The sequence below is a fragment of the Lepisma saccharinum genome, chromosome 1, assembly GCF_977018435.1.
Source record: "Lepisma saccharinum chromosome 1, izLepSacc3.1, whole genome shotgun sequence".
In the NCBI taxonomy this organism is placed as follows: domain Eukaryota; kingdom Metazoa; phylum Arthropoda; class Insecta; order Zygentoma; family Lepismatidae; genus Lepisma; species Lepisma saccharinum.
In genome coordinates this window covers 82,211,280-82,238,064 of record NC_139229.1, presented here as the reverse complement: position 1 = coordinate 82,238,064, position 26,785 = coordinate 82,211,280, and the positions used below count along the sequence as shown (strand labels likewise).

At 36.9% G+C, this 26,785-nt stretch overlaps 1 protein-coding gene across 5 annotated transcripts in view; it reads left to right on the top strand.

The window, feature by feature from the left end:
• Nucleotides 1-26,135, top strand: part of LOC145997070 (cytochrome P450 4C1-like) — a 155,098-nt gene extending 128,963 nt beyond the window's left edge. For all 5 annotated transcript variants that reach the window (XM_083133705.1, XM_083133720.1, XM_083133698.1 and 2 more), the window contains exons 7-13: nt 4,294-4,420; nt 7,234-7,312; nt 7,922-8,031; nt 14,499-14,567; nt 17,231-17,399; nt 20,126-20,305; nt 25,190-26,135. In XM_083133705.1, coding sequence (XP_082989831.1) covers nt 4,294-4,420; nt 7,234-7,312; nt 7,922-8,031; nt 14,499-14,567; nt 17,231-17,399; nt 20,126-20,305; nt 25,190-25,362 — 907 coding nt within the window. In that variant the 3' untranslated portion in view covers nt 25,363-26,135. The remainder of the gene's footprint in view (nt 1-4,293; nt 4,421-7,233; nt 7,313-7,921; nt 8,032-14,498; nt 14,568-17,230; nt 17,400-20,125; nt 20,306-25,189) is intronic.
• The last annotated feature ends 650 nt before the right edge of the window (nt 26,136-26,785 follow it).

Below are 26,785 nucleotides of genomic sequence, written 5' to 3'. Positions count from 1 at the left end.
TTTACGAAGATGTTATAAAGGAATTTACCACTAAAAACAGAAGAGCAGAATTTACATTTAAATTATTTGAATTAAGTCTGGTCTTTTGTTCCTGAATATCTGATTGTAATTTAGGCCTCTACTATAATGTTATTTGCATAAGCCAAACAAACCTAAATTGTGAATCTCCAATGTAAATCTAAACTGTTTATAAATATCAAGTGATTTTATAATTTTATGAAGACTTCCACATCAGACATCAAACCTGGTGAGTTTTGAACTTTATTATTGATATTTCATTACTTCATACATTATGCAATATTTAGTAATGTTAATGTGCAAATCGTCAACTATTGAATATGTATAATGCTATCACACATTCCATAATATATGTGTTTTAAAAAAAATTGTGTACAACATGCCCTTTATGAAAATCCAGGATATGCTGCTGCTAAAGAGACATTTTCAAAATTAATTTTGCTGGTCTCCATGGTAGTGATTAGTACAGTGTGCTACAATGCCCAGGTTCAAATCCTGTCATAGACATTGGTGTTCTTTTGTAAATTTCTCTCCATCAATGTTGTCATATCATCAATCATCCTTAGATTTATGATTAACAAAAATGGCAGGAATGTGAAATAAAACAACAAATCAATCAATCAAAATTAAATATACGTTCCTTAAAGTTACCTTACACTGAACTATATATATATATATATATATATATATATATATATAAATAATAGTCTATTAATCATTATTTTCTGTAATTGATCCTTACATAAGAGAAGTTTCAAATTTTTATTAGCTGTCTTAAATATGTCAATTATTAGTACAGTATATTATTTTTAATTTGAACTCGAAGGGGTCACTGAAAATGTCACATGGAATTATTCAAAATTGGAATTAACGAAAACATCACATCATTAAAGATGATTTCTGTTCGAATTACTTAGTAATTCGAATTATTCAAGTTTAGAGAATTTCCTGTATTAGTTAATTTATTAATAATTTTTACTAGAAATGGGACAGATTTGTAGGTATGTGATTGGTATCAGCTGATAATCATACAGGTTTATTGGTGAATTATCAATAATATTGTTGATCCAATAATTATATAAATTGACTAGGTAGTTGTCACCTAATGTTACAGTTGATGGAAGTTCACAGCTACCCTTGTTTTACAACTATTATTTCTTGATATGCAGTTTCAATTTTCAAGGTATCCGATTTCATACATTGAGGTGAGTAGCATTGGATTTGAGGGAATGTTTGGCATTTAATATTGGATAGTACATTGTAAGAGCCTTACATCATTGTAGAATTAATATACAGGGTTAGTTAAAAGTACTGGGACAGGCCAGTAATAACGAGACCCGTGGACGGAGGAAAATCACATGTTGCAAGTGGGTATTGGTGCGGAAACTGCATTGAATGGGGGTGTGAATATCATGGCAGTCATCTTGCATTCCGCCATATTGGATATCACATAATATTTTCAAATGAAAAGGGGTATGTATGACACATGAATTTAGGCTAGAATCATCCCACAAATGACAATCCGAACTCATTTTGGACCTATCGCCATTCGTGGAAGAGATAGTGTACTACGTTAGACTGCAAAAAATGAGATTTGTCTGAAAGAATTGTTTACTGTATTCTTGTGGGTAACTGTACACTGCAAATTAGAGAGAGCATGAACAAGAAAACATGACATTGACTTACAGAAGTCAAGCAAGTGCTCACACTGCTTCCCGTCGACTGTCTGACAATACTATGTCAACCGATCGTAAAAACTGCAAGGTGCACGTTGTAGCATATCCCGAGAAAGTCCTCTTGTTTCGTCCACAATGCGATTCTATAGATCATTCTGGTAGTGTGGTTTGGTGCGATTCACTTTGTCCTTCATGTGCCCCCATAGGAAGTAATCCAGGGGTGATAGATAGGGAGATCTTGCAGGCCATTCGATCATACGTCGTCTTCCAATCCATCATTGTGGAAAGGTTGCATGTAAGTATTGTCGAACACCCCGTCCATAGTGTGGCGGTGCTCCGTCCAGTTGGAACTAAGCACGATTAAAATCCCGTGTCGACACTTGGATGGCAGGGACAAACTGCTCACAAAGCATTGTCAAATACTTCTCACCTGTCAGATTGCCGTCAATAAAGAAAAGGCCAAGAATGATGCCTCTTATCATTCCTACCCAAACATTCAGTTTCTGTGGATACTGGGTATGATGTACCATCATCCAATGCGGGTTTTCATTGCTCCAATAGTGGCATGTCGCTTCATCAGAGAATGCAATGTCATTGAGGTGAATACTATCGTTATCGATATTTCGCATCATTACTTCGCAAAATTTAATACGGCGATCAAAGTCATCTTTCGTCAGTGCATGCCTAAACTCACTTTGTAGGGTTTAAACTTACTGCGCACTTAAATTCGTTGCACTGAACTCTGGGAAATGTCCAACATGTTGGCAATGCTGGTTGTCCATGTATGCGGATTTTCCACAGAAGATTGTAACACATCCAAAGAAACTGCCTGGTCGCTACATGATTTCGGCCTTCCTGATCGCACACGGTCTTTAACACTTCCACTTGCTGCAAAACGTCAAATGGTTCTTTCAACGGTTGATTTCGAAATTGGGTTATGTTCATGGAATGTAGCATTAAATAACTGTCGCACCTTGGTATACAATCACTTGCGATCTCCATAGCTACGCATCATTAATAACGTAATACATTCTCGTTCACTGAGCTCCATTTTGACCACTGACACTCACAAATCTTCTTCCTTTGGCACAACACTCACCAACATGAGCGACATGCAGAACGTTCGCAAGGATGATAACAAATGCAACTGACCTTCGAGGAAGTTGACTACAATCTACAAGGGATGTGTACAGGTAGAGTCCATATCCAGACGAATACTGTTATTGCTGTCCGTAGAAGGGAAAGTAAAACAAATACCTACCTGATGCTCTTAATTCGTCAAATAGGATTGTTAGCTACAAAAGAGTATGTTACTCTGTTGTAAGGAAGGATTGTTTAGACTGGCATTCTTTAATTCGGTAATTTGCGATATGTTGTTTTCAACAAACTATCAAAGCAACCTGGGGAAAGGAATAAAGGTAGGAAAGGAAGAAACGAAGATAAGTAGAAGTCACAGCCTTGAAGTAAGGTACCATCCCGGGAATTCGCCTGGGGGAACTGAGGAAAACCGATCTCGTGATCTATTACCCCTGGATTACTTTATGGGGGCACATAAAGGACAAAGTGTATTGCACCAAACCACACTCCCTGAATGTTCTACAGAATCGCATTGTGGACGAAACAAGAGGACTTTCTCGGGATATGCTACAACGTGCACCTTGCAGTTTTTACGATCGGTTGACATAGTATTGTCAGACAGTCGACGGGAAGCAGTGTGAGCATTTGCTTTGAGGCATTCTGTAAGTCAATATCATGTTTTCCTGTTCATGCTCTCTGTTTAGTTGCAGTGTACAGTTACCCACAAGAATACAGTAAACAATTCTTTGACAAATAACATTTTTTGCAGTCTAACGTAGTACACTATCTCTTCCACGAATGGCGATAGTTCCAAAATGTGTTCGGATTGTCATTTGTGGGACGATTCTAGCCTAAATTGATGTGTCATACATACCCCTTTCCATTTGAAAATATTGTGTGATATCCAATATGGCGAAATGCAAGATGACTGCCATGATGGCCACACCCCCATTCAATGCAGTTTCCGCACCAATACCAAGTTGCAACATGTGATTTTCCTCCGTCCACGGGTCTCGTTATTACTGGCCTGTCCCAATACTTTTGACTAACCCTGTATATTAAGGATTGGCCAATATGAAATTTTGACTGATACCGATCAAGTTCCAATATAAAATTTACCGATAAACAATATTCTACCAATCAGATATAAAATTCCAAATGGTCCTTGAAGATCTGAATGGTTCATTGACCTCCTTAATAAGTGTATTTTGAGGTGATTGCAGTGCAAAAGAAGTTGCACATATAGACTTATTTTTTTGAAGTATGGCATTGAAATTATCCATAAAAAATATAACAAAAGGGAAGAATTTTGCACTAAATTATAAGATATTTATAGATATATCAAATCTGCAAAATAATCTAAGTTTACTGATAAACTGATACACCAATATGCCTATATTGGCAGATACTGGTAGAGTACCAATCAATCTGACCCATCCCTAATGCATATTATGCTAGTATATATTGCCTTGTAATATTTCATACTGGACCATTCCTAATGTTAACATGATTTGATCCTTAGGGTTGGAGAGATTCTCTTATACCGTATTCTCCGTCCATGGTTGCACAATCCAACAATATTTAGCCTTACACCTACAGGAAGGCAACAAGCAAAATGCCTTCAAATTCTGCATGGATTCTCTACAAAGGTATTTGATTTTTTAATATGACTGTGAGCACCAAAATTCAGAAGGTGCTAAGATGAAAATAACTTTTCACACCCTATTCTCCATATCTCCCATCTCTCTCTCTCACACTTACATATGATGCATGGAGGTCTATGATACATGTTGACACATTTGAAAAATGTTTTATATTCACACATATATCCATGATATGTCAGAGTATGTACAGATTTTGAGCTTTTTTACTATTGCATATAAGCACCAACCTTCTAAATGCAGTGCAAGTGAGGCAAAAACTCAGTTATAATCTGACTAAGTTATAATCTAAGACTGCAAGTTTTAACTTAAGACTGCATCACAAAGTTAGTCGTGACATAAAGCTGAATGACCAGATAGCATGAAAGAATCTTTCTATGGATATCAAAATATAAATGCCTATTTTTGGATAATTGATTGATTGATTGATTTGCTTTATTTTACTTCGCTTTTTGTGCCACTTTTGGCTAATTTGCGAAGATGGTGATTGGGATGAAGTTGGACACTCACAAACATCCATGCCAGGATTTGAGCCCGGGACCCCTGGCATCAATTTTTGAATAAGATACATACATATAATGGAGATCCTATGAATGCCCAGGACTGGAAATTGCATGGATATGCAATGGATAACCATGGATCTGATCTTTGGATATGCCTTGGAGATTTGTGCTGTATTGGTTACGTTTCATTCAGTGAAAGATCTAATTCCTTATGTTTTATAACTTTCCAAGTTTGTATGAAATAATTTAAACCAAGGTGGAGATTTAAATCAAGATTTAAATAAATAATTTATAGAATAATGTGCATAAGTATTTTGTAGATATTACAATCACTTTTGGTGAAAATACATTAATCCCGTAATCCTTTAATGGTGTTTATCAGGCTCTAAGGAAGGAAAATAAAGGAAATAAAATATATGTAATGATGGCGTGAAGCTCATACAAAGGAAAATGTAAACACACACATCTCTTGATTTAAAATGTAATAATTTTTATAGGCAAAAACAGCAAACATTTTGTGTATAAAAGTAGACAAAATACTAATCATGTTAAACTATATATAGTGTCATTATCATTAAACTAAATAAACATGGCAACTGATATTTTTGAAACTACCATTAAAAAATTCTCCAAAATTCAGCTACAAAGACTACAAAAATATTTAAGTTAATACTTGTCACTTGTAAATATCTGTCTATGTATAAAACGAGGAGAGTGACACGTGAATGACGGAACATCTTAAAATACATCTGCTGATATTCCTCACAACTTACTCATTTAATTTCAGTGGTTTTCTTCTTGAGAATATTAACAGTGTGTTTTATCACACAACAATTTTCAATTTTAGCACTTGTTGTAAATATCGAGGCTTAGCAGCAAATAAAAAATCTCAATTTCAAATATTTTGGAGACTAGGGGATTCGAACCTAGGATTTCAGCTTAGAAAGCTGGCCTTTAACCGACATGGCCACAAGCCACAGTGAAGAGACCAAGCTATTCAAGTAATTTATCTATAAGATTGCATCTTTTCCTGTCCAGCTCAAAACTTTTTATGTCGCTTCTCGCTAATTACATTAATTTGAAAGCAATACGCTTCATCAGATAGTGTTTGTGTGCTGCGCACATTGCTGACAGAATACAAGTCAAGCGTGCATGAAAATGAAGGAAAAACTTTGCGAAGTCGTGCTTTTGTGGAAGGTAAGTGTTTCTAACCCTAAATGATAAGTGTTCTAGCTTCCATCAACATAACGGCACACATATATTATTTTTAAACTATTTATTTAAAAAAGAAGTCATTATTCTGGAATCTACAGAGAAATTTATTCAGTCTGGTAGTGATTTTACGAGTCTCAATTCAATTTTTTTTTTTTTTTTTTTGCTCCATTACGAAACCAACGTGCACGTGTAAGAAAGGAAAGCCCAACAATTTTCATTATATAAAATTCAATTTACTGTTCAAGTTAAATGAGAGGACAACCATTGACTTATTGTTAATAGCCTGGATGACTGATGTTTTTTTTTTGGTGGGGGGAGGGGTACCTCCTCTCATGTGCCTTCCTGGTTGTGACATTTACTCTTCTTGTTTCGGATTTCTATTATTTTTCCCATCGCATATTCAGTGCCAACTTTGCGATTATGTTTGCCAAAGTGGATGGGAAAGGAGTTTATATATTCTTCAAGCCTTCTCCCGGGCTAGGATAACACTTTTTCCTAAAGAAAACATAATTTATTTTTTTTCATCATTTTCAGGAATTACAGCAGCATTATTTCTGCCTCGCTTATTCAAATTGCATTTTTTTTTTTCGTTATTTAGTGTTGCTTTTCTTCCATTTTTGGCTACTCGCAACGATGAAGAAAGACTCAAAAAGAACACCCATGCTCAGGTCAAATTCGAACCACGGGCCCTCGCATTCTAACGCATTGTGATAACCACTTCTTCACGAATGTCAAAAATGCATTTTTTGAAATATATTTTTCACGAATTTTTTGCATTTACATTACTTTCAATGTAGACGTGTACAGTCCAGTTAATTAATATTTACGCTGCAATCTTTCGGTTAGCTTTTTTCTTTGAATCTGAGACACACAAAATTTCCTGCATGTGGTTAAAATGTTTGATAGTAAGCAACACTGCTGGTTTCCGAACACTTACTTCGGCTGTACTGCCAGACCCGAAGCTGGACTTCAAGTCAAACAAGTGTGCCACTTTCTGTGAACAGATGTGTACAAATACATTACCCATGTATCCAATAATTGCTGTAGTATTTTAATAATATACTACCAAACAATTATTTACAGGTAATTAGAGAAAGGAAAGAACAAATTCAGAAGCTAGCCAAGCAGTCGCAAAGTGGTCAACAAGAACTGGAAGACCTAGGTAATAAACATTTTTTGCAAAAAAAAAATTTTGCGTACTTTGAAATTGCCTGCACAGTGAAAGTGTATTTTATTCCAGTAAGGGAGAATAGTACATTTAGTGTCGGTGAGAAGGAATTTGCACTCCTCACTTCAGCACTGAAAATTCTCTTTTACAAATTTATTCTTTAGGGAGTGAACTTGGCTGATAAAATCGATAACAGTACTTTAACATTTTGTAATCAATAGTTAGCAACAACTGAACATCTATTGTAATTTATTCTTGTTCTGTTGACTACATTGTTTGTAATACTATATATATATATATATATATATATCAAATTGATTTTGTATTAAGGTTGGTACAGAGAAAGTAGTTTTAGACATGCTGCAGAAATGCCTCTTTGATGTAGGGTGATGAATAATTGTATAATAAAGATCAATTATAAATTAAAATTCTCTCATTCAATTTTTGCTTAGTACCCCCACACCCCCTATATGCCTTCATGGTGTGGTGCTAAGCACAAGGGAGCACTTTACCTTTTTTTTATGTAGAACTAGAACCATTAAATACATAATTTATATTTCATATTTTGGCTGAACACACTTTAATAATACGATTTGTCTTTAGGAATAAAGAAGAAACAAGCTTTTCTTGACTTGCTGATCCAAACTTCAGAAGCTGATGGGAAACTAACAGATGAAGAAATTAGAGAGGAAGTGGATACATTTATGTTTGAAGCAAGTTCTTTAAAACAGATCAAGTAGTTTCATGTAGAAAATAAATTCAGTAAAACTAGTATTTTATACTACTTAGAAACAGTATAATTATCTTAACTGTAGAATAGGATGTATACCAGTCAAGAATGTAAGGGAAGTAGAGAAAAAGTCAAGAAATTAACAGGTAGGTCAAGAAATTATGCTTCTGGTCAAGAATTTATCCACTTTTTTTTTCAGTATAGTGAATTTACATTATTATGTATTGGGATTTAATAAAATTGAATATTTGGAAATCTAAAATTGTATTGAGTTGTGGTTAAGATTTGTTCACTTTGTTTCTTAAGAGTGGCCTGGAGGTTGGCATGAAAGTAGTTTCCTGTCCCGATGCGATACAGACACACCTAGCGACATATCAGAGGACTACGAAGAGAACCTTCCTCCCTTCACCACCCCCTCCCCTCCGCGTGACTCCCGCAGTGAGGTTTCCAGGAAAAGGACACCCACCTGTTTCTTTTAATTCTGGTTTCGGAGGCTAAAATTTCTCCACTGGCAAAGCAATTCGCATTTCACTGCTTGCTGGCTGACTCTTGCATGGAGCGAGACGAGTGGCAGGCTCTCGAAACGGAATCTACATCGCTGCAGTTTTGATTGAATAAATTTGGTTGATTACAGTGGCTACTATAATCATGTTGAATTTTCTTGTTGAGGTTAGAATTATCAATTGAGAGTAAAGAAGGAGGTAGAGAATATCAGTTGAAAGAAAGTATTTTTTTTGAAGGGGGTGTTTTTTATACAAAATCTATATATATATATATATAATAATAATGATAATAATAAGGCAAGAATTAGTAACAATTATTATTTCAACTATTAACGAATCGAGTCCCTATTAGAGATGGGCAGGAGCGAAACTACCTGGAATTTAAAAAGGAGAAACGTGGACATGCGTAATGACATATGGAAAACTGAAAAGGAGAAGACGGACAAAACAATGTAACAAAATGTACAGTAGTAACAAAGATGTCAGGAAACAATAGTATAATATTGAACTTACACTTTGATGAAGTAGTTTTCTTTGTTATGATCTGAATGAAGTCCCTTTGCACAGTTCTCATCGTTGGAGTTCACAGCAGCTTTAATCGGCCAAGATTGATTGATTTTGTTTATTTTACTTTGCCTTTCTGACACTCTTGGCTAATGATGATATGATGTAATCGATGAAGAGACACTCACGAAGGACACGTATGCCCAGACCGGATTCGAACCCGGGACCACTGGCGTTGTAGCGAAATGAGATAAATACTCCGCCACGGGGCAGACTAATCAGCCAAGGGTGGGGACAAACTCTCAGTGGTGATGGGAATCCCCTGTGGAAACATATGACCAGTTGCATTTAACAAGTTCCTGCATCACATTAGTTGCTTTCTCCTATTGTGATTTTTCCCAATGTTAATTGATTGCTTCCCAAGTGAAATTTCAGTCCAAATAATTATAGTATGATCTTCAAGATCAGCATTATACGTGTTACAAAGTACTCTTAAAAAAATCCCAGTGAATTGGTCAAAATAAAGTGACAGAATTTCGAGGAGAGGCCGAGCCTCTGTGAACCCACACATGGCTACGCCAATATACGTAAGTAAACCTGTGGTGCTACAGCCCCTGAGGGCCAGAGCCCACCTACCGACTGCCAGCCTCACTTCCAGTCCAACCAGTTATGTGCGGTCAGCACGATGAACCCCTAATCTTTGTTGTAGGTTTCCGTGACTCATTCATAGCTTCCCAATCTCCTCACGATGGTGGGTGGCAACCGGTCCTATACACAGGCCGAAATCTCAGGAGAAAAGTTGATACGTTTCTCCTAAGAGACTCGAACCTGCGCGCGTCCCGTAGACGGAGCTGATCTCTTATTCTGATTGGCGTTTTAAGAATAGAATATCCTTCAGAGCATCTCTAAGACATGGTCTTTTAAAAATCAATTCTAGAGAAGAAACCTTGTCCAATTCACGTTTTCAAGTTGTTTCCTTGTGTAGTTTTTAAAGCAGAGAAAAGTTATCACAATTGGTAATCTGGTGAACAAGATCGACGTCGAATATGTAATTGAAACAAAAATTTTAATGTTCGTACCACGATGGTTTTACTGACTGAAAAGTTTGTTTCACAATTTTGATTGAGCAGAGGGGGCTCTCTCACTGCACCAACCGCCGCCAACCCTATGTTAATCGTTTGAGTTTCTGTTTTAAGTCTACTTTATATACAGATAGACTAATCGGGACTGGATCTATATTCCAACTTCATCACGTAGTATTTTTACTCTGGACAAATATTCCTGTCATTCCTGGTATTCCTGAGAAGTTGAGAAGGACAAATTATAACTTTATTAAAAAGTTTTAATATAACGGAAGAATGTAACTTTGCAAAATGGCCTCCACTTCCTTCAAAATATCAACTCTTGTGTCACGGGGAGGAATCATTCAAGTAGTTTTACTGTCATATCGAGATAAGAATCGCATCCACGAATGAAGGGAGCTAACCGAGCTAGCTAACAGACGTCCGTAATTTCGCATATTGTGAGCGAAAAGGCAACAACACGAACAATTTTCGCTTTCAATTGTTCATTGACTAAGTCATAAATCCTCTCCTCAACTTTATTTCTGATTTTTTTATTAGCGTTGCTTTTCTGCCACGTTTGCCTAATGGCGGCGATGAGGATGAGTAATGATATGATGAAATTGATGAGGGAACACATACAAAGAAACCCATGCTCAGGCCAGGATTCGAACCCGCAACCTCTGGTGTCGCAACGTGTTGTGATAACCACTCCGCCACAGATTATGGCAAATTTATTTCGTGATAAAGAAATACTTCTGAATGAATTTACTTTATCAGGGTACACAATTTCTACGCTTTTCAGTATTCACTTCACAACAAAAGTAAGCATTTCACTTGAAAAATCTACATTCCTCTTCTATAGTCCTTTTCTTACTCCAACGAAGTTTGGGCAGCGATATGGTTCTCTGAAACATTTACAGAAACTGGCCTTTCTTCCAGGTAAATCCTTGAAAATCAAGAAACAGACTCATAGGCGACAGAAAGTATGCACGCTGCCCTCCCCCACCTGGCAAGATATTTTCGTACTTCAGAAGTAACCTGTCAATCAGCTTGCTTAGTTGACACAACACCTAGTCTATAATGGAATGTATACCTGTGTAGGGAAAATTGGTCCATGTGTTGAAGCTTGGATGAGATTGTTCTTGTATCACGAGAAAAGAGAAAACGGGATAACTACAAATGTATAGATACTTTCAAGCATGAGGTGTTAAGTGGGGCCAAGGCATTAACGGATGCTGGGGCCTACATGCGGCCCGCGGGCCGCGAGTTTGACTGGCCGAAATATCAGGAGAAAAGTTGTTACGCTTCATCCACGAGACTCGAACCTGCGTGCGTCCCGTAGCTGGAGCCCAAAGCATGAAGCCTTAGACCGTACGGTCACGATGCAGAATAGCATCTAATGGCGAAAAAGTGGGGAACACCTGAAGATGAGTTTTTGTTTCCTAATTTTGATTTGGCAAAGGGGGCTCTCTCACAGCACCAAGCGGCGTCAACCCTATGCCGGTCGTTTGAGTATCTTGAGTTTGAGTTTCTGTAAGTATACTTTATGTATAGATAGGCTAATCGGGACTGGACCTACATTTATAGTGGGATTGAACTATTGGGCGTCCACCAGGTACCAAACTCGGGACCTTTTGACATTATGAGGGTCATCTTTACCATTACGCTATAGGGGTGGCAAAATATATCCGAAACTAAGAAGACATTTTGAATGGACATGTAGAATGTAGGAGGCAGGGTTTGCGCTGAAGAGGAAGAAGACAGGGAATTCTCCCTCCCCTTTCCTAACCTGTACATCTCTAATGTAATTCTCAACCAAGCCACGAATCTTGTCCTTCTACATTTTATGTCGCTTTTGTTATTGTTAATGAAGAATTCAAACTAATAATTTCTTTAAATCTCAAGTTAGCAAGTCAGCCAAAATTATGTTTTTATACTAAATTTTACATTAATTGAAGATTTGCAAAGAAACAGTAGACCTTTTCATGATCTTTCCACTCCAAAAACAAATGTTTTGTAAGAGTCACATCAAGTTTATGATTGGAAGTAGTGAAGTTCTAGGAACCACACACACACACACATATATGTAAGCAACAACAATAGTAGGCTATTGTAATTTGGAGAGGATGTGATTTGTGAGCGGAACAAGCATGGGAATTTAACGAAGTTCCTTTGCGAATCATCAATTATGTGTGTGTGTGTACACGTATTTCCTATCTGCACCGTTGACTCACAAAGTACTACATGTGAGGTAAAACTATCGAAATGTAAAAAGAGGAAGCGCTACCACCCTCCCCGCCATTTCTACATTTTATTCAAATCGAACACGAGGCACGTATCTAGATATATATTTCGGAGGGGCGTCCTAACGTAATGTCTCAAAATAATAATATTAATAATGTTAAATTAAAATAAGTATAATTATATTAAATTAATTAATATTTTTATTACATAAATAGGTAAAGGCGGTATAACAACAGTGATACAGTATAACATCACGTATTCATTATCTAGCTTACGTGTAGTTAAGGTCGGCAAAATTTGTAAAAAATAGAAACTGCCCTGGCAAGGAAATTAATGTCAAATAGATAAAGAATATAATATTTATTGAGTATGAAAAAATGATGTTAGATCCAGTTGACGAAAGTAAAATTCGTGGTAATATTTTGCATGTTATTATAAGTAGTAATAATTCTTGCATAAATCTTCTTTGGTACTGTCATTCAAAGTCGTATTGCTTTTCAATATTTTTGCGGAAATAAACAAATTGCGATTAAACAACAACCTTATTTTCATTACTTAATTGAAGTTATTTTATGATCTCATTATTTTCATTATTTAATTTTTGTACTTGGTAAGTCTTTCGGGGGGAGGTTGGGACACCTGGACCCCCTAAATACGTCCTTCGTGGTAGGGGTCGAGATAAAGTTACTGTGTCACTAGTTCCAATTCATGGTAAATATGCTCTGCTTCTCTACACTCAAACATACACAAACTCATGGCCTTCCTGCTTTCTTGCCTGGGAAAGAGGCAATAAATCAAGCTGTGACAGCTACGGGACCTTCTGACGAGGGGATGGAACCCAGCTGTGCAGAGGATTCAAACACCCGCGAGAACTAGCCCTCACCGTCAGCCTGAGGCAATTCGAACAGAGACATCTAGTGGCCAAGTGGTGAACTATGCTCGCTGCCGCGGCCGTATCTTTCGCCATTGATAATACATGACATTTTTAAACAATCATTTTGGGCTGTGCAAGTGACTTTTGAAAGAAAAGCCCTCCCTAGCTTAGTCGTAAAAGGATTGAGCATTACGTTAGTATGCATCATAATGGCCATTTTCGTTGGTGCTACCCACAAATCGTATAACCATTCTGTGCTTATTTACGTATTTCCTTATGGGAAATTGAAAAAAAATAATGGAATTTGTGCACATTTATCGAACTGAAATTGCATAAATGTGTCATGTACTCAAAGTTTCATAAAGTAAGTTCACATCTACTGCGTGTTTTCCGGCAAATTTTTGTCCTAAAACGTTATATTCAACAAAATGCAAAAAAGCCCATGTTAAATTTAAGCACTTTCCACGGCGACCTTCGCCAAACTCCACCTCCCTCTTAAGAATTTCATTCTTGTATCTGTGAAGTTTTGTAAAAATATTAAATAAAGTAATATGGCCATTTCCCATCCAGGATAAACTCTGAAGCATTGATTTTTACATGCATTAATAATTAAAGCAAGTCTAAATCTCTTGTTAAAGTACAACTTCAGTTTTTATTTTAACCGGCCTTGTGGTAGGGATTTTTCGTGGAATAAAATTCTATATTTCCTTAATTTTCAGCTATACCTAAGTAGGGGTAGGGGGTTAAATAAATGTTCATGAAAAAGGAAACAAAAGCATTAAGATAAAGGAAAGAAAGGCCATGACAATATCAAGAATTTTGGATATTTTGGTAGACACCCTGTACAAGCTCTCTAGTTTTGAGTCTTGAGAAGGGTGTGTCCATTTTATTCTTAATGCAGCCCTGCTGGCTAAACATTTTGAGTGTTTGACTCAAATCTTGCTGCTGAAGGTTATAGGTTTGAGTCCTGACAAGAGCTTGGCTCTTCACTTCATAAAATTAATTTCAACATTTATCCTGATCAGTCCTAATAACCTTCAAAGATAGAAGTGTTGTAAAACAAAATATAAGGATACCATACCTATATTAAATTCAAGCCTATTAAGAAAAATATGTATGTTCTGTAATACATTTTGAAATATATTTATGCTTGTTTGCAACACTACTGAGCTCTTATCTAATGTTGTAATGTACCATAACATGAAACTTTTAAGGTGTCTATTTTTATGTTAAAATTCTCATGGAAGTTAATTCTTTTCAGGGTCACGATACCACATCTGTAGGAATCGCATGGACATTGTTCATGTTGGCAAGCTATCCTAACATCCAGGTAAATACAAATAGCAGTAGTAATTCAAATTTGCTTGTATTCGAATAATATTATGTAAATTGGGATTTAGAGGTAAAATTGATTGATTAAAATCTTAAATTGATTTGTTAAAGAGAATCTAAATATTTTGGCAGTGTGCATATATTGCATGTATAATAATAATAGCCCGTAAGGGCCTTGGCCTATCTCCTGACTAGCAGCCTCCCTCCCACAATCCTACCTAGAGGTGTGGAGATCACCAGTAATGGGGTGACGTGGGGTCAGCACTTCGAACCCTCAGCCGTTATAGGAGAGTTCCAAGACCAGGTTACACTACTCGTAGCTCTCCCAATTGCCTCAATGGTGGTGGGTTGCCATCGGTCCTATACACAGGCTGAGAACCCAGAGACTGAATGCAGGTGGACTCGAACCCATGAAGTACCACAGTTGCCAGCCCCCGTAGGAGAGTGGTTAGCGCATTGCACTGCATTGCCAGGCATCCTGGGTTTGAATCCTGGCCTGGATGTTTGAGTGTGTCCGTTCATCACTTTCATCATATCATCACTCATCCCCATCTTCGCAAATTAGACAAAAGTGGCACAATAAGTGAAGTAAAATAAAAGCAAATCAATCAACCGTTCCGCAATCGGGGTCTAAAGCACAGCACCTTAGACCGCGCAGCCATGGAGTAGGAGGCATATATCGCATAGTTGCTTTCAATAATTATGGGAGAGATGTTGCTATGGTTTGCTAGAAATATTTCTAAAATGCAAACGAATAGAAATATTTTACAGCCTTCCAATTCATTATGGAATAATTTCAATAATTTTCAAAATCACATTTCAAATTGGCCAAAATATTCACCATCAGTTATTTCTTTTTTAATTAGGGCCGATGTATTTCTTTCCAGATATCTTGCAGATAGGGACATGCCGAGGTTAAAATGCAATGAGAGAATTTTGGGAAGGTTCTTTGTAACCATCTTTCAAGAGAGTTTACTCCAATGCCCTTGCCTACAGGTTGCTCAAATGCTGACAAACTATTTTTTCTCCAGTGCAAATATCCTGTTATTACACCAATATTGTGAGGAAGTAATTGTTGCTAAATTATAGGTATTTTCTATTAACTCATATGTGATCCTCGAATATTAAGTGCCACTGCAGGTAATCCCACTTGGTGGCTGACAGTTACCGTATTGTCACTGAACTAGCTTATGAGGTAGTAGAGCCTGTCTACTTTAAAATAAAGATGGCTACTACTTCTGTTGAAAAAAGAAAGTTACTGGTGGTTATGACTTCATCTCCATGCATCAGTACAAAATAGAGGTCTGTTCAGGATGCGAAATCCTGGGTGGATGGGGGGATTTCCCCCCACCAGCAATTGTGGCCTCAATATTCCCCCCACCAAAAATTTCCGTGGGGAGATTTTTTGTTATAACAAACAAAAGATAAACAATTACCTTTAATTTCAAATATACTTTACTAAGAAAAATATCGAAAACTCGCACGAATTTGTGTAGTTGTGACTGTGAGTATTGAATGCTTTCTCTCTCAAGAGATCAATAACAAATCTACTTCAATACACACAATAAAAGTAAAACAAGAATGAAAAAAATAATAACTATGAAATCTAATTGATTTATATTAACATAAAGCACAAACTAAACAAAAACTTACAAAAATAAAACCACTTAAACTATTTCATAATTTATTAACATCTTTAACCAGTTAGTAAAGGAGTTAGTTAGCTGCTATACAATATCTGATATGTATAAAAGCAACAAATTAATTTGCTTTATGTAATTAATAATAATAATATATTTTTAATTGAGTAATCTATTTTTACTTTTAATAACATTACAATTATGCATATCGTAAAATACATATATCTTTGTGAGGGAGGGGGTGTTTGAAGATTAACAACTTTCTCCACCCCCACCAGTTTTCAATGATTTCGCACCCTGGGTCTGTTACATGGTGGAATGTGTAATTCAATGTGTATATGCCAGCATGGGCATCTAGAAGGGAAGGGGGGGGTGCTGTGGTCACCTGGAAAATTGTCAGCCAAAGAAATATATGTTTGGCACACATAATTTCATCTTGGTCACAATAATTTGTATTCATTATAATAACACTGATAATTACAAGTAAGACTGGTGCAGATCATAACAAGAAACTTACTTCAAAGTGAATCAGAGGTTTTGGGAAAATGCTTTACTTGCCCCTCCATCCTCACAAAATTGCCACATGTCGACTTGAATTTAGCAGGATTTGATAGTGATGTAGTATTATTGCGGTGAAATGAAATACTAACATTGAAAACAATTTGAACAACTTTAAATTTCTACAATGTACAAGGTGTGTGTGTCATCAGCATTTGAGAATCTGTTAGTGAGATTTCAGATAAAAGCAAGATGTGACACATGCCACTTGTCAATGAGCCGATCAACAGCAATGCTTCACACCATAGCTGCATGACAGGCTGCACAAGCCTGCATTTGATTGGTGAAATCCTCAAGTGATGAGTTGTGTATTGTTTTGGTTTGAAATCTGCCTTAGAGTATCATCACTAGTATGAGTGTGGCTGAAAATGTTGCATATTGTCATGAGAATTTGACAGTAACTGAATTAAATCAAATATGCATCTATTCCAATATTAGACAATAACATAGTTTGACATTTCAGGCATCTGTGATAGAGGAACTGGACAACATATTTGGAGACTCAGATCGACCAGCAACAATGCAGGACTTGAATAATATGAAGTATTTAGAGCGATGTATTAAGGAAACACTTAGGATATATCCAAGCGTTCCTCTGATTTCTAGGAAGCTAAATGAAGATCTGCAGCTTGGTATGTTCATTATTATTAATTTTCATTAGAACTTTAGTAGGTTGTTCATACAAAATAAATTTTATTATTTTCTAAGTTTTTGGTCAGTGGACAAGTAATGTATTGGCATGGTTGGCTCGTCTGCTTTTTAACCCTTGCTGAATAATTTTTGCAATTAGTGAGTTAATTTAATATATCGTATTTCACCACATAATCGTTGCACCCGGTTTTTACAATACAAAAATTGCTTTACTTCAGGTAATGGAACCAATGAGTGGTGCAGAATCTTCGTACACATAAGATTAAATTTGTAAGTCCATACTTTGCAACACTGTAGTAAATTTTCTCATGTGTAATATTTAGACTATAATGCACAAATCAATAACAACTAAAGTGTTAACTTTTTCATTCACACAAGAAAAATGTTCACTATTATGGAAAATCATTTGTCGATTTGGACTATCCAATCTTAATGTATATTCACTCAGTGTGTGGTGAATCGGGACTTGTTTATCCCGTTTCGCCACATTCTTCAGCCCACCCCGTATAAGAGGAATTAGACCCGATCCTTAGGATTGTTAGTTCGCTGAGAAATTTCGTGTCTCCCAGAAGCTCGCAGGGGATTGACGACAATGCCACCTAGCGAGCTTCTCGGGGCAGACGTTTTCCTTGTTGGGCGAGACAGTGTTCTCTCCCAGCTGCGACCGCGATAACATCAACTCCAGCAACGGTGCTCCATGAAGTGATAGCCACCTGAGCCAAGGTGTGCGTGACTCAGCCTTTATTTTCCCGTACACCTGGGACGTTCGACGAGAATGTGGAAGCTTTATGTGACATGGAGTTAAGTATTTTACCTAAAGGGTTTAATTTACCGTATTACTGTAATTGATAAATGTTGAATCTCTCACCTCCCTTTCTCCTTTTTTTTAAACTTAAAAGTCTAGAAAACATCGCGAGTCAAGTTGCAATAATTTCCTATCGCTGGGGCTAATTCCTGGAAATTATGAGAGTAGTTAAGAGAAGGAATGAATATGGACATAGTTTTTGTAAGGATAAGTGTTTGTAAGAGAGAGTGGGAATAAAAAAAAAGTAAATAAAAAGAATGGTTGACCTTGATCGTCGTAGTAAATTTTTGTGAAATCTGTCAAGGGGGGTAATTGTTAACAGATTCTTGTTTGAAGGGACTTATTTATAGAGAACACGTTGTTACGGATTGTTATTGTAAGGAATCAAAAAGTGCACTTGTTAAAGAAATAAAAAGTATATTGAGAAAATACACCTTTTTACTTGTTCAGGTAATGAAGGAGGGTGCTGGGCGTCGTTTAGGATAATTTCACTTTTCCCTGTATAATTTCTTGGGTAGTAGGAATTTTTTTTGGAAGGGGCAAAAAAGCAGTTGTATGTTTTCAGTCATATACACGTTAGTTCGTCGGGAGTGGGACTAGACGAGCCCGCTACAAAACTCCGGACCAGCTGGCGGTATATGCTAGAAGGAATTGGAGCGACGCACTATTTAATACCTTAAAAAACTGGGATTTAGTAGTTTGACCTTTGCCCATATTGATTTGTCTGTTCCTTGGTTTTCTTCCTAACAGCACGCGAACCACCCGTGATAGAACAACTAAATATATATATATATTTGAGCATATGTATTTTTGGGGGGTGTGTTATTTTATTTCTATTACAGGGAGATATCCAAGGGAACGCACGTACTTCCAAAATAATAAAAAAAAAATGGGTTGTGACGGATTGCCAAGAACAAGAACGAATTGGAACAAGACGTCACAAGTGTTCCATGCATCCTAATCTTACACCAAAAACAGTTTTCCTAAGAGTAAATGATTTTAGGTACTGGCAATACTAGCACATAAAACTTCACATAATGGTCACACCCTGCTTTTTTTTGCAAAAAGAAAAGAGAAAAAAAGCATTAAATCTGAGATTATCATGCAGTGAAATACAGTAATTCTTTCTTTAGATGATGTGTGGAGATAGATAAAAGAATATCCAGTATGTCCTAGAAATCACATTTTCTTGCACAAAATTAATTAAAATGAGCATAAAATGAGTTGTTTTTTTTAAAGGGTGTCCATTAATGGTCCACATTTGCACACAGGTTCATAAAAAATAGCACTGTCATTTTTGAAAGGCACAAACCAGGATCTCCTTGCAATTAAATGAAGCTAAATGCATTACAGTTCAGTCTTCTCAACATTTAACAAGGCTGTACACAAAGTCCATTTTGTGAGCATGCAGCAGCACTCTTTCTGCTTCTTTTGCTCAACTGTATAGTTTGAGCACATGTCAAATTCTTACAGTATTTTTCTAATTTTCAGCTGGAGGGACAAGTAAAGGAAAATGCCTCTTTGAAATGCAGGGGTTAGTCTCCAGATGAACGTCCTTTCCTTTTCTAAGTTAATATTTTCAATAAGAAAAAGTAGAGTATACACTATGTGGAATCCATAAATCTATGGGTTCAGCATTTCAGACAAATTTCATAGAACACATTGTTACGATATTGGCAAGTGAAAGGGTTCAAACAGATTAGAGAAGACAGATTTTACTTTAAGTTTTTCAAGTGGCCGAGATGAAAAACCTTAAAATGCAGGAAAATGTAAAAATCTGGAAAAAGAAATATAATATTTTGCATTATTGAGATCATGAAGATTGAATGAAAAATGTGGGAAAATGTCAAATCTGAGAATGTAAAATTGGGATTTCCCTGTACTCTTCTTTCTCTTCTCCAGAAAAGTATTTGTTGCCAGCAGACACAATAGTAACTCTACACATTTTTGATATTCATCGGAACCCAGAGATATTTCCAAACCCTTTGGAATTTAACCCAGACAACTTTCTGCCAGAAAAAGTTCAAGGCCGACATCCCTATGCTTACATCCCATTCAGTGCTGGGCCAAGGAACTGCATAGGTAAGTTTGAAGATTTGTATTGACAGAGTAATTATATAGAGTATTATAGTAAAATAATAGTGGATGTTTAAACAGGAATGTGGTGGGCTGTAATGCACTTCCCGCACGAACTAAACATCGATAGCAGGCAAGCACACCACACTTGGATTCCCCTACTACAGCAGTTATCCCCTGGAAATAGCAGACGACACACCAAGATGCACAGTGCACCTATCGGCTGCCAGAGAACTACGAACAAAAGACGCACGCCAAGCAACAGTTCAGGAAGTTCCAATGAGGATGGTGGCAGTGGCCACTGAAATTAATCGAAAAAGAAGAAAAAAGAGCTTCACGGATAAAAGTGAGTACTAGTTTCTCCGTATTTATATACTACCGCATCTCTCTTTTCCCAATTATGAAGAAAGAAATATTAGACAGGTAAAATTATCACTAAATTTACTTAAATCAATACATACTATATATGTTTGATTGGATGAAAATCTCTATCGGCTGATTAATTAGGACCATCTGCACTAAACTATTAAAAAAAATCCATTCATATTTCTTTAGAAACAAAAGACAAATTCGGTTTCCTTTATAAAGTAAACCTTATATTAGTCCCTCTTCTGGGTAAGATCAATTCTGCAATTATACTTTAAGTATGTACAACAGTTAAAAATTTTGCTGCCTAAATGTATGTTTTCCAAGAATGTGGCTGTGCCAAATGGCCTTGACACATCTCGTATTGTTTCAGTTGCATGCATTTTCCTAGCTGCATGTTTTTCACCAAACGAAACAGCCATTGCATTTGGCAAAAAAGATGCAGCTAAGAAAAAACACCACTTCGGCCACTGCATGTGAAACATTGACTGGGTTATGTAGGAAAGCAGTTTCATTCTTGCATTCCCTCCCTCCCCTTCTCCTTATTTTCATGTGCCTGAATCATCTATTCTATTCTGCAACTTCTATCTCCACACTAACAAATCTCCTTATTCTTTGTTCTATCTTTTCTAACTATCTCAAGTTTGCTTTTCTCTCTTTTCATTGTACATATGTACATACTTAAAGTATAATTGCAGAATTGATCTTACCCAGAAGAGGGACTAATATAAGGTTTACTTTATAAAGGAAACCGAATTTGTCTTTTGTTTCTAAAGAAATATGAATGGATTTTTTTTAATAGTTTAGTGCAGATGGTCCTAATTAATCAGCCGATAGAGATTTTCATCCAATCAAACATATATAGTATGTATTGATTTAAGTAAATTTAGTGATAATTTTACCTGTCTAATATTTCTTTCTTCATAATTGGGAAAAGAGAGATGCGGTAGTATATAAATACGGAGAAACTAGTACTCACTTTTATCCGTGAAGCTCTTTTTTCTTCTTTTTCGATTAATTTCAGTGGCCACTGCCACCATCCTCATTGGAACTTCTGAACTGTTGCTTGGCGTGCGTCTTTTGTTCGTAGTTCTCTGGCAGCCGATAGGTGCACTGTGCATCTTGGTGTGTCGTCTGCTATTTCCAGGGGATAACTGCTGTAGTAGGGGAATCCAAGTGTGGTGTGCTTGCCTGCTATCGATGTTTAGTTCGTGCGGGAAGTGCATTATGGCGTGCGTTTCCTTGATTTTGGTGTCTATGAGCGTGTGGGCAGTGTGTTTGACCCGAACTTTTTGAATTTTATGGCTATTGTATTTGATATGTTTAGCAAGACCGGTAGTGGATTGGGCTTTTTTCGCATCTGCTAGGTGCTGTTGGATTCTCTCATTGACAGATCTGATGGACCTGCCGATGTAATGAGCCTTGCATTCACACTCTGCATCGTATACACCTGGGTTGTCAAGTTGGGAGAGGAAGTACCATTTGTGCTTGTTCAGTTTATCAGTTATTTTGGAATTGGGTTTTTGCGCTACTTTGATGCCATATGGGAGAAGGGCTTTGGCTATGCGGTTGGAAGTGGTGGGATGGTAGGGGAAGGCAAACCATTTATATTGGTCGCTGGGGGGTTGATTGCGGCTGGGTTGCTAGTGGATGGGTTGATTGTGGTAGGTTAGGGTGTCTGACCTGTATTTCCGCTTTACTGCACCAAGTGGAAAGTTGTGATTCAGTGTAGCCATGTTTCAGGGCTATTTCAGTGATGGTGGCTATCTCCTCTCGTAGATCCTCTTCCTTGCCACAGTAGGAGAAGGCTCTTCGATAAAAGTTCAGCCACACATTGGCTTTTTACTTAGGGGGATGGCTAGAGAGAGCATGTATGTACTGGTTGCCTGCATCTGGTTTTCTGTAGACGGTGGTTGTGAATTTGTTAAGTGCACGGCTGATGGTGATGTCCAGGAAGTTGATTTTACTAAGTTTTTATTGTTCTGCAGTGAAGTTGAGCCTGGGGTGGATGTTATTTAGCTTGTTTACTAGAAGGTTGAATTCCTCTGTCTTTTTGTATACAACTATTGTGTCGTCCGCGTACCTTCCATATCGGATGCATTGTAGTTCTGGAGTGTGGAGTATCTCTTTTTCAGCCAGGCACATGCCCTGGTGCCCGCTATCAGCTCCTTTAGCCAACATCGTCATGCGCCTAGCTGAAAAAGAGAACTACAATGCATCCGATATGGAAGGTACGCGGACGACACAATAGTCGTATACAAAAAGACAGAGGAATTCAACCTTCTAGTAAACAAGCTAAATAACATCCACCCCAGGCTCAACTTCACTGCAGAACAATAAAAACTTGGTAAAATCAACTTCCTGGACATCACCATCAGCCGTGCACTTAACAAATTCACAACCACCGTCTACAGAAAACCAGATGCAGGCAACCAGTACATATATGCTCTCTCTAGCCATCCCCCTAAGTAAAAAGCCAATGTGTGGCTGAACTTTTATCGAAGAGCCTTCTCCTACTGTGGCAAGGAAGAGGATCTACGAGAGGAGATAGCCACCATCACTGAAATAGCCCTGAAACATGGCTACACTGAATCACAACTTTCCACTTGGTGCAGTAAAGCGGAAATACAGGTCAGACACCCTAACCTACCACAATCAACCCATCCACTAGCAACCCAGCCGCAATCAACCCCCCAGCGACCAATATAAATGGTTTGCTTTCCCCTACCATCCCACCACTTCCAACCGCATAGCCAAAGCCCTTCTCCCATATGGCATCAAAGTAGCGCAAAAACCCAATTCCAAAATAACTGATAAACTGAACAAGCACAAACGGTACTTCCTCTCCCAACTTGACAACCCAGGTGTATACGATGCAGAGTGTGAATGCAAGGCTCATTACATCGGCAGGTCCATCAGATCTGTCAATGAGAGAATCCAACAGCACCTAGCAGATGCGAAAAAAGCTCAACCCACTACCAGTCTTGCTAAACATATCAAATACAATAGCCATAAAATTCAAAAAGTTCGGGTCAAACACACTGCCCACACGCTCAGACACCAAAATCAAGGAAACGCACGCCATAATGCACTTCCCGCACGAACTAAACATCGATAGCAGGCAAGCACACCACACTTGGATTCCCCTACTACAGCAGTTATCGCCTGGAAATAGCAGACGACACACCAAGATGCACAGTGCACCTATCGACAGCCAGAGAACTACGAACAAAAGACGCACGCCAAGCAACAGTTCAGGAAGTTCCAACAAGGATGGTGGCAGTGGCCACTGAAATTAATCGAAAAAGAAGAAAAAAGAGCTTCGCGGATAAAAGTGAGTACTAGTTTCTCCGTATTTAATATTTATTATTCCACAATTGTACTTCAATTTGTTAGTCACAAATTAATAAAAGCCAAATATAAGAAAATACTGTTAAAGTTTTAAGTTTATTTTTGAATATGTAGTTTATTATTTTTTTCAGGAGAAAAGCTTCAGCTTATCAATAATTATATTATAGAGGAAGACAATAAATTTCTACATGTTTCATATCAGTATAATTTGCTCTGAATATCTTGAACATTGGCCATTTTTGTAATACTTATTAACCAATCCAAAAGTTCTATTACAAACGAATGTTTAAGAAGTAATTCCAAATCTCCATTTGACCAGTAAAAAAAAAAATAATTGAATATATTTTTCTACTGATGTTTTATGTGTTCACATTGCGAATTGGATTGTTCTTTCTGATTAATTTCGAAGGACCACTGGCTTCATTAACTGAGGTTATAGCAGGGGTAGTTCCATTTTATCTCTTCTGACAGCACCAGGGTGTTTCTTAGCTTGCATTTTCTGCTGTGCTTTATGCTGAGAGTTGTTCTGGTTTGTCGTCTGCTTTCATTCTAAGGTGGTGATTATATTGTCTGCTGCATCCTGTTGCTGGGTGGTGTCTGTCATTCATGCTTCTTGAGCAGGTGGAAGGAAGTTGTACAGAAAGTCCTCATTTTTTTTTTCTTGTGGTCTAGGCTTTTTGGGGTGCAGGGTGGCTGTGCTTGTCCATTCTCAAAGTTTAGCGCTGGTTTCTGTTGGATCATTGCATGTGTTGTGTTTCTTTGGTGTTTTCCATGAGGGATGTGGAAGATATGGAGTACAAGTCAATTCACAACTTTAAATATGAAATATCAGTAGTACAATACTAAAGCTCCCACCATGAATAATTGAATATAGATTTTGTTAAAACAAATACTTGATTTTTATGCCACATGTCAACATCATAACCTTAACTCTGACAATAGTCACAAAATGTATCTTTTTTTTGGTTCTTAAAATTTTCATAACTTCTATCTTTCCTCAGTTTCAAAAGTTATAGTGAGACATAAATGGTAATGGTTTAAAAGATAAATAACCAGTCTTGAGTAAGAACAATCAGTTTGAAAATTTGGACAATTGTTATAAACAACTATTATTTACTATCTCTGAGTAGCATTTTTATTACAGTAACAATAAATGATTGATGTATTTTTCAGGTCAGAAATTTGCCATTTTGGAGGAAAAGACGGTGGTATCAACTGTCCTCAGGCACTACACTTTGAAGGCAGTGGACAAAAGGGAAGATGTTAGCCTCCTGGGAGAGATGGTTCTTAGACCGAAAAATGGACTCAGAATTAAAATATTCCCTCGCAGAAAGACAGCAGAGTAACTTTGGGCCTAACTTTAGGAGTGGTAGAAGATGAAATTTGGGTCCTAGGTGGTTAACCAAAATACCCATAACTTGTAAATTTTAATAAACCTGAAATCTTGGAGGGAGCAAGTGCCTCCCCAAGTTATATCTGTAAACATACTATTTTTTTTGCAGCAAGTGTTCCTTGTTGCAGGTTTATAACAGGCAACTAAAAATAAATAAATTCAAAACCTGTAAATAGTACTATGGTGGCCTTCATATCTTTTTTTTTAAATTCAGGTGCATATTATTTGTATTTTTATTTAAAGGTATGGAATTTGAGTGAACTTTTGAATGAAAACTATGACAAGCATGGGCCTGTGTGCTATTATTTAAGGTGATATATTTAGTAGTATTTTGTTCATTAATCTTAACTTTCTCTTTATTCATTTTTGATACATTACGAGAATCTATAAGATGTTCCAAATATTTTTTGTATGGGAATTTTGAATTAAATTGCTTTTGTATATCAGACTTATTTTTTTCCTTTTTATGTACATCAATTGAATGTATAAAAAAAGGTTGCTAGTGTAAATAGAAATATTACAATTGCAAATGTGCCAAATTTCTGATGTAAGAAAAATTGATAACCTGAATGGCAGCAAATGAATTGCTAACTTAATACTAATAGCAATTGGACATGGCCCAGCTATTATGATTTGTAGAAAGTTCAGTGTATGCAATACAGATGTACTCCAAAGCCAAAGAAGTTTTAAATAAATTCCATATTTTACTTTTTTTATTTAAAATTTTGTGTTTGAGATACCTTGTAGATAAGATTAAAGTTCATTGAATTATTAACAATTTGTTCCTTGACTTCACCTTCTTTCCTACATCTGTTTCAAAGGATAGGATCTATGATGCAATAGTAAAATGCAGCGGTGAAGATATAGCACAAGCAATGCAAGCACTGCTTGCACTATTAAAATATTATTTAATGTACTTAAGGTTTTAGCCTTATTTAGATTCCATTGCAATCGATTTCACAAGATTTTATGGCCTCAAACTCCTTCAGCAGCCCGTTGCAAGCAGCAGACTCCTCTGCTTGCGTCGCTGACACGGGGAAGCAATGCACCCAAAGGATCATATGGAGAAGCGTGAAAGCTTCTTAGTGCTTCTCGGAAAGCAGAAGGAAACATTGCCAGCAGACGAATAACCAATATGTGTATTCATAAGCACATAAAGATCACAAGGATACTGATAATTAATAATCATAAAATAACTGAAAGAAACCATTATCATTACTCTAAATTCAATGTAGGTCACTTAAATTACAAATTATTTTGTATTTTGTGAATTTTAAAATGCATCAAAAATTTGACATTAGGGGTTGATTCAAAAGTTGGAAAGGGCGAGTGCTTGTGTTTTCGGGAAGAGGAATGTCGGGTCCAGCTCGAATTAC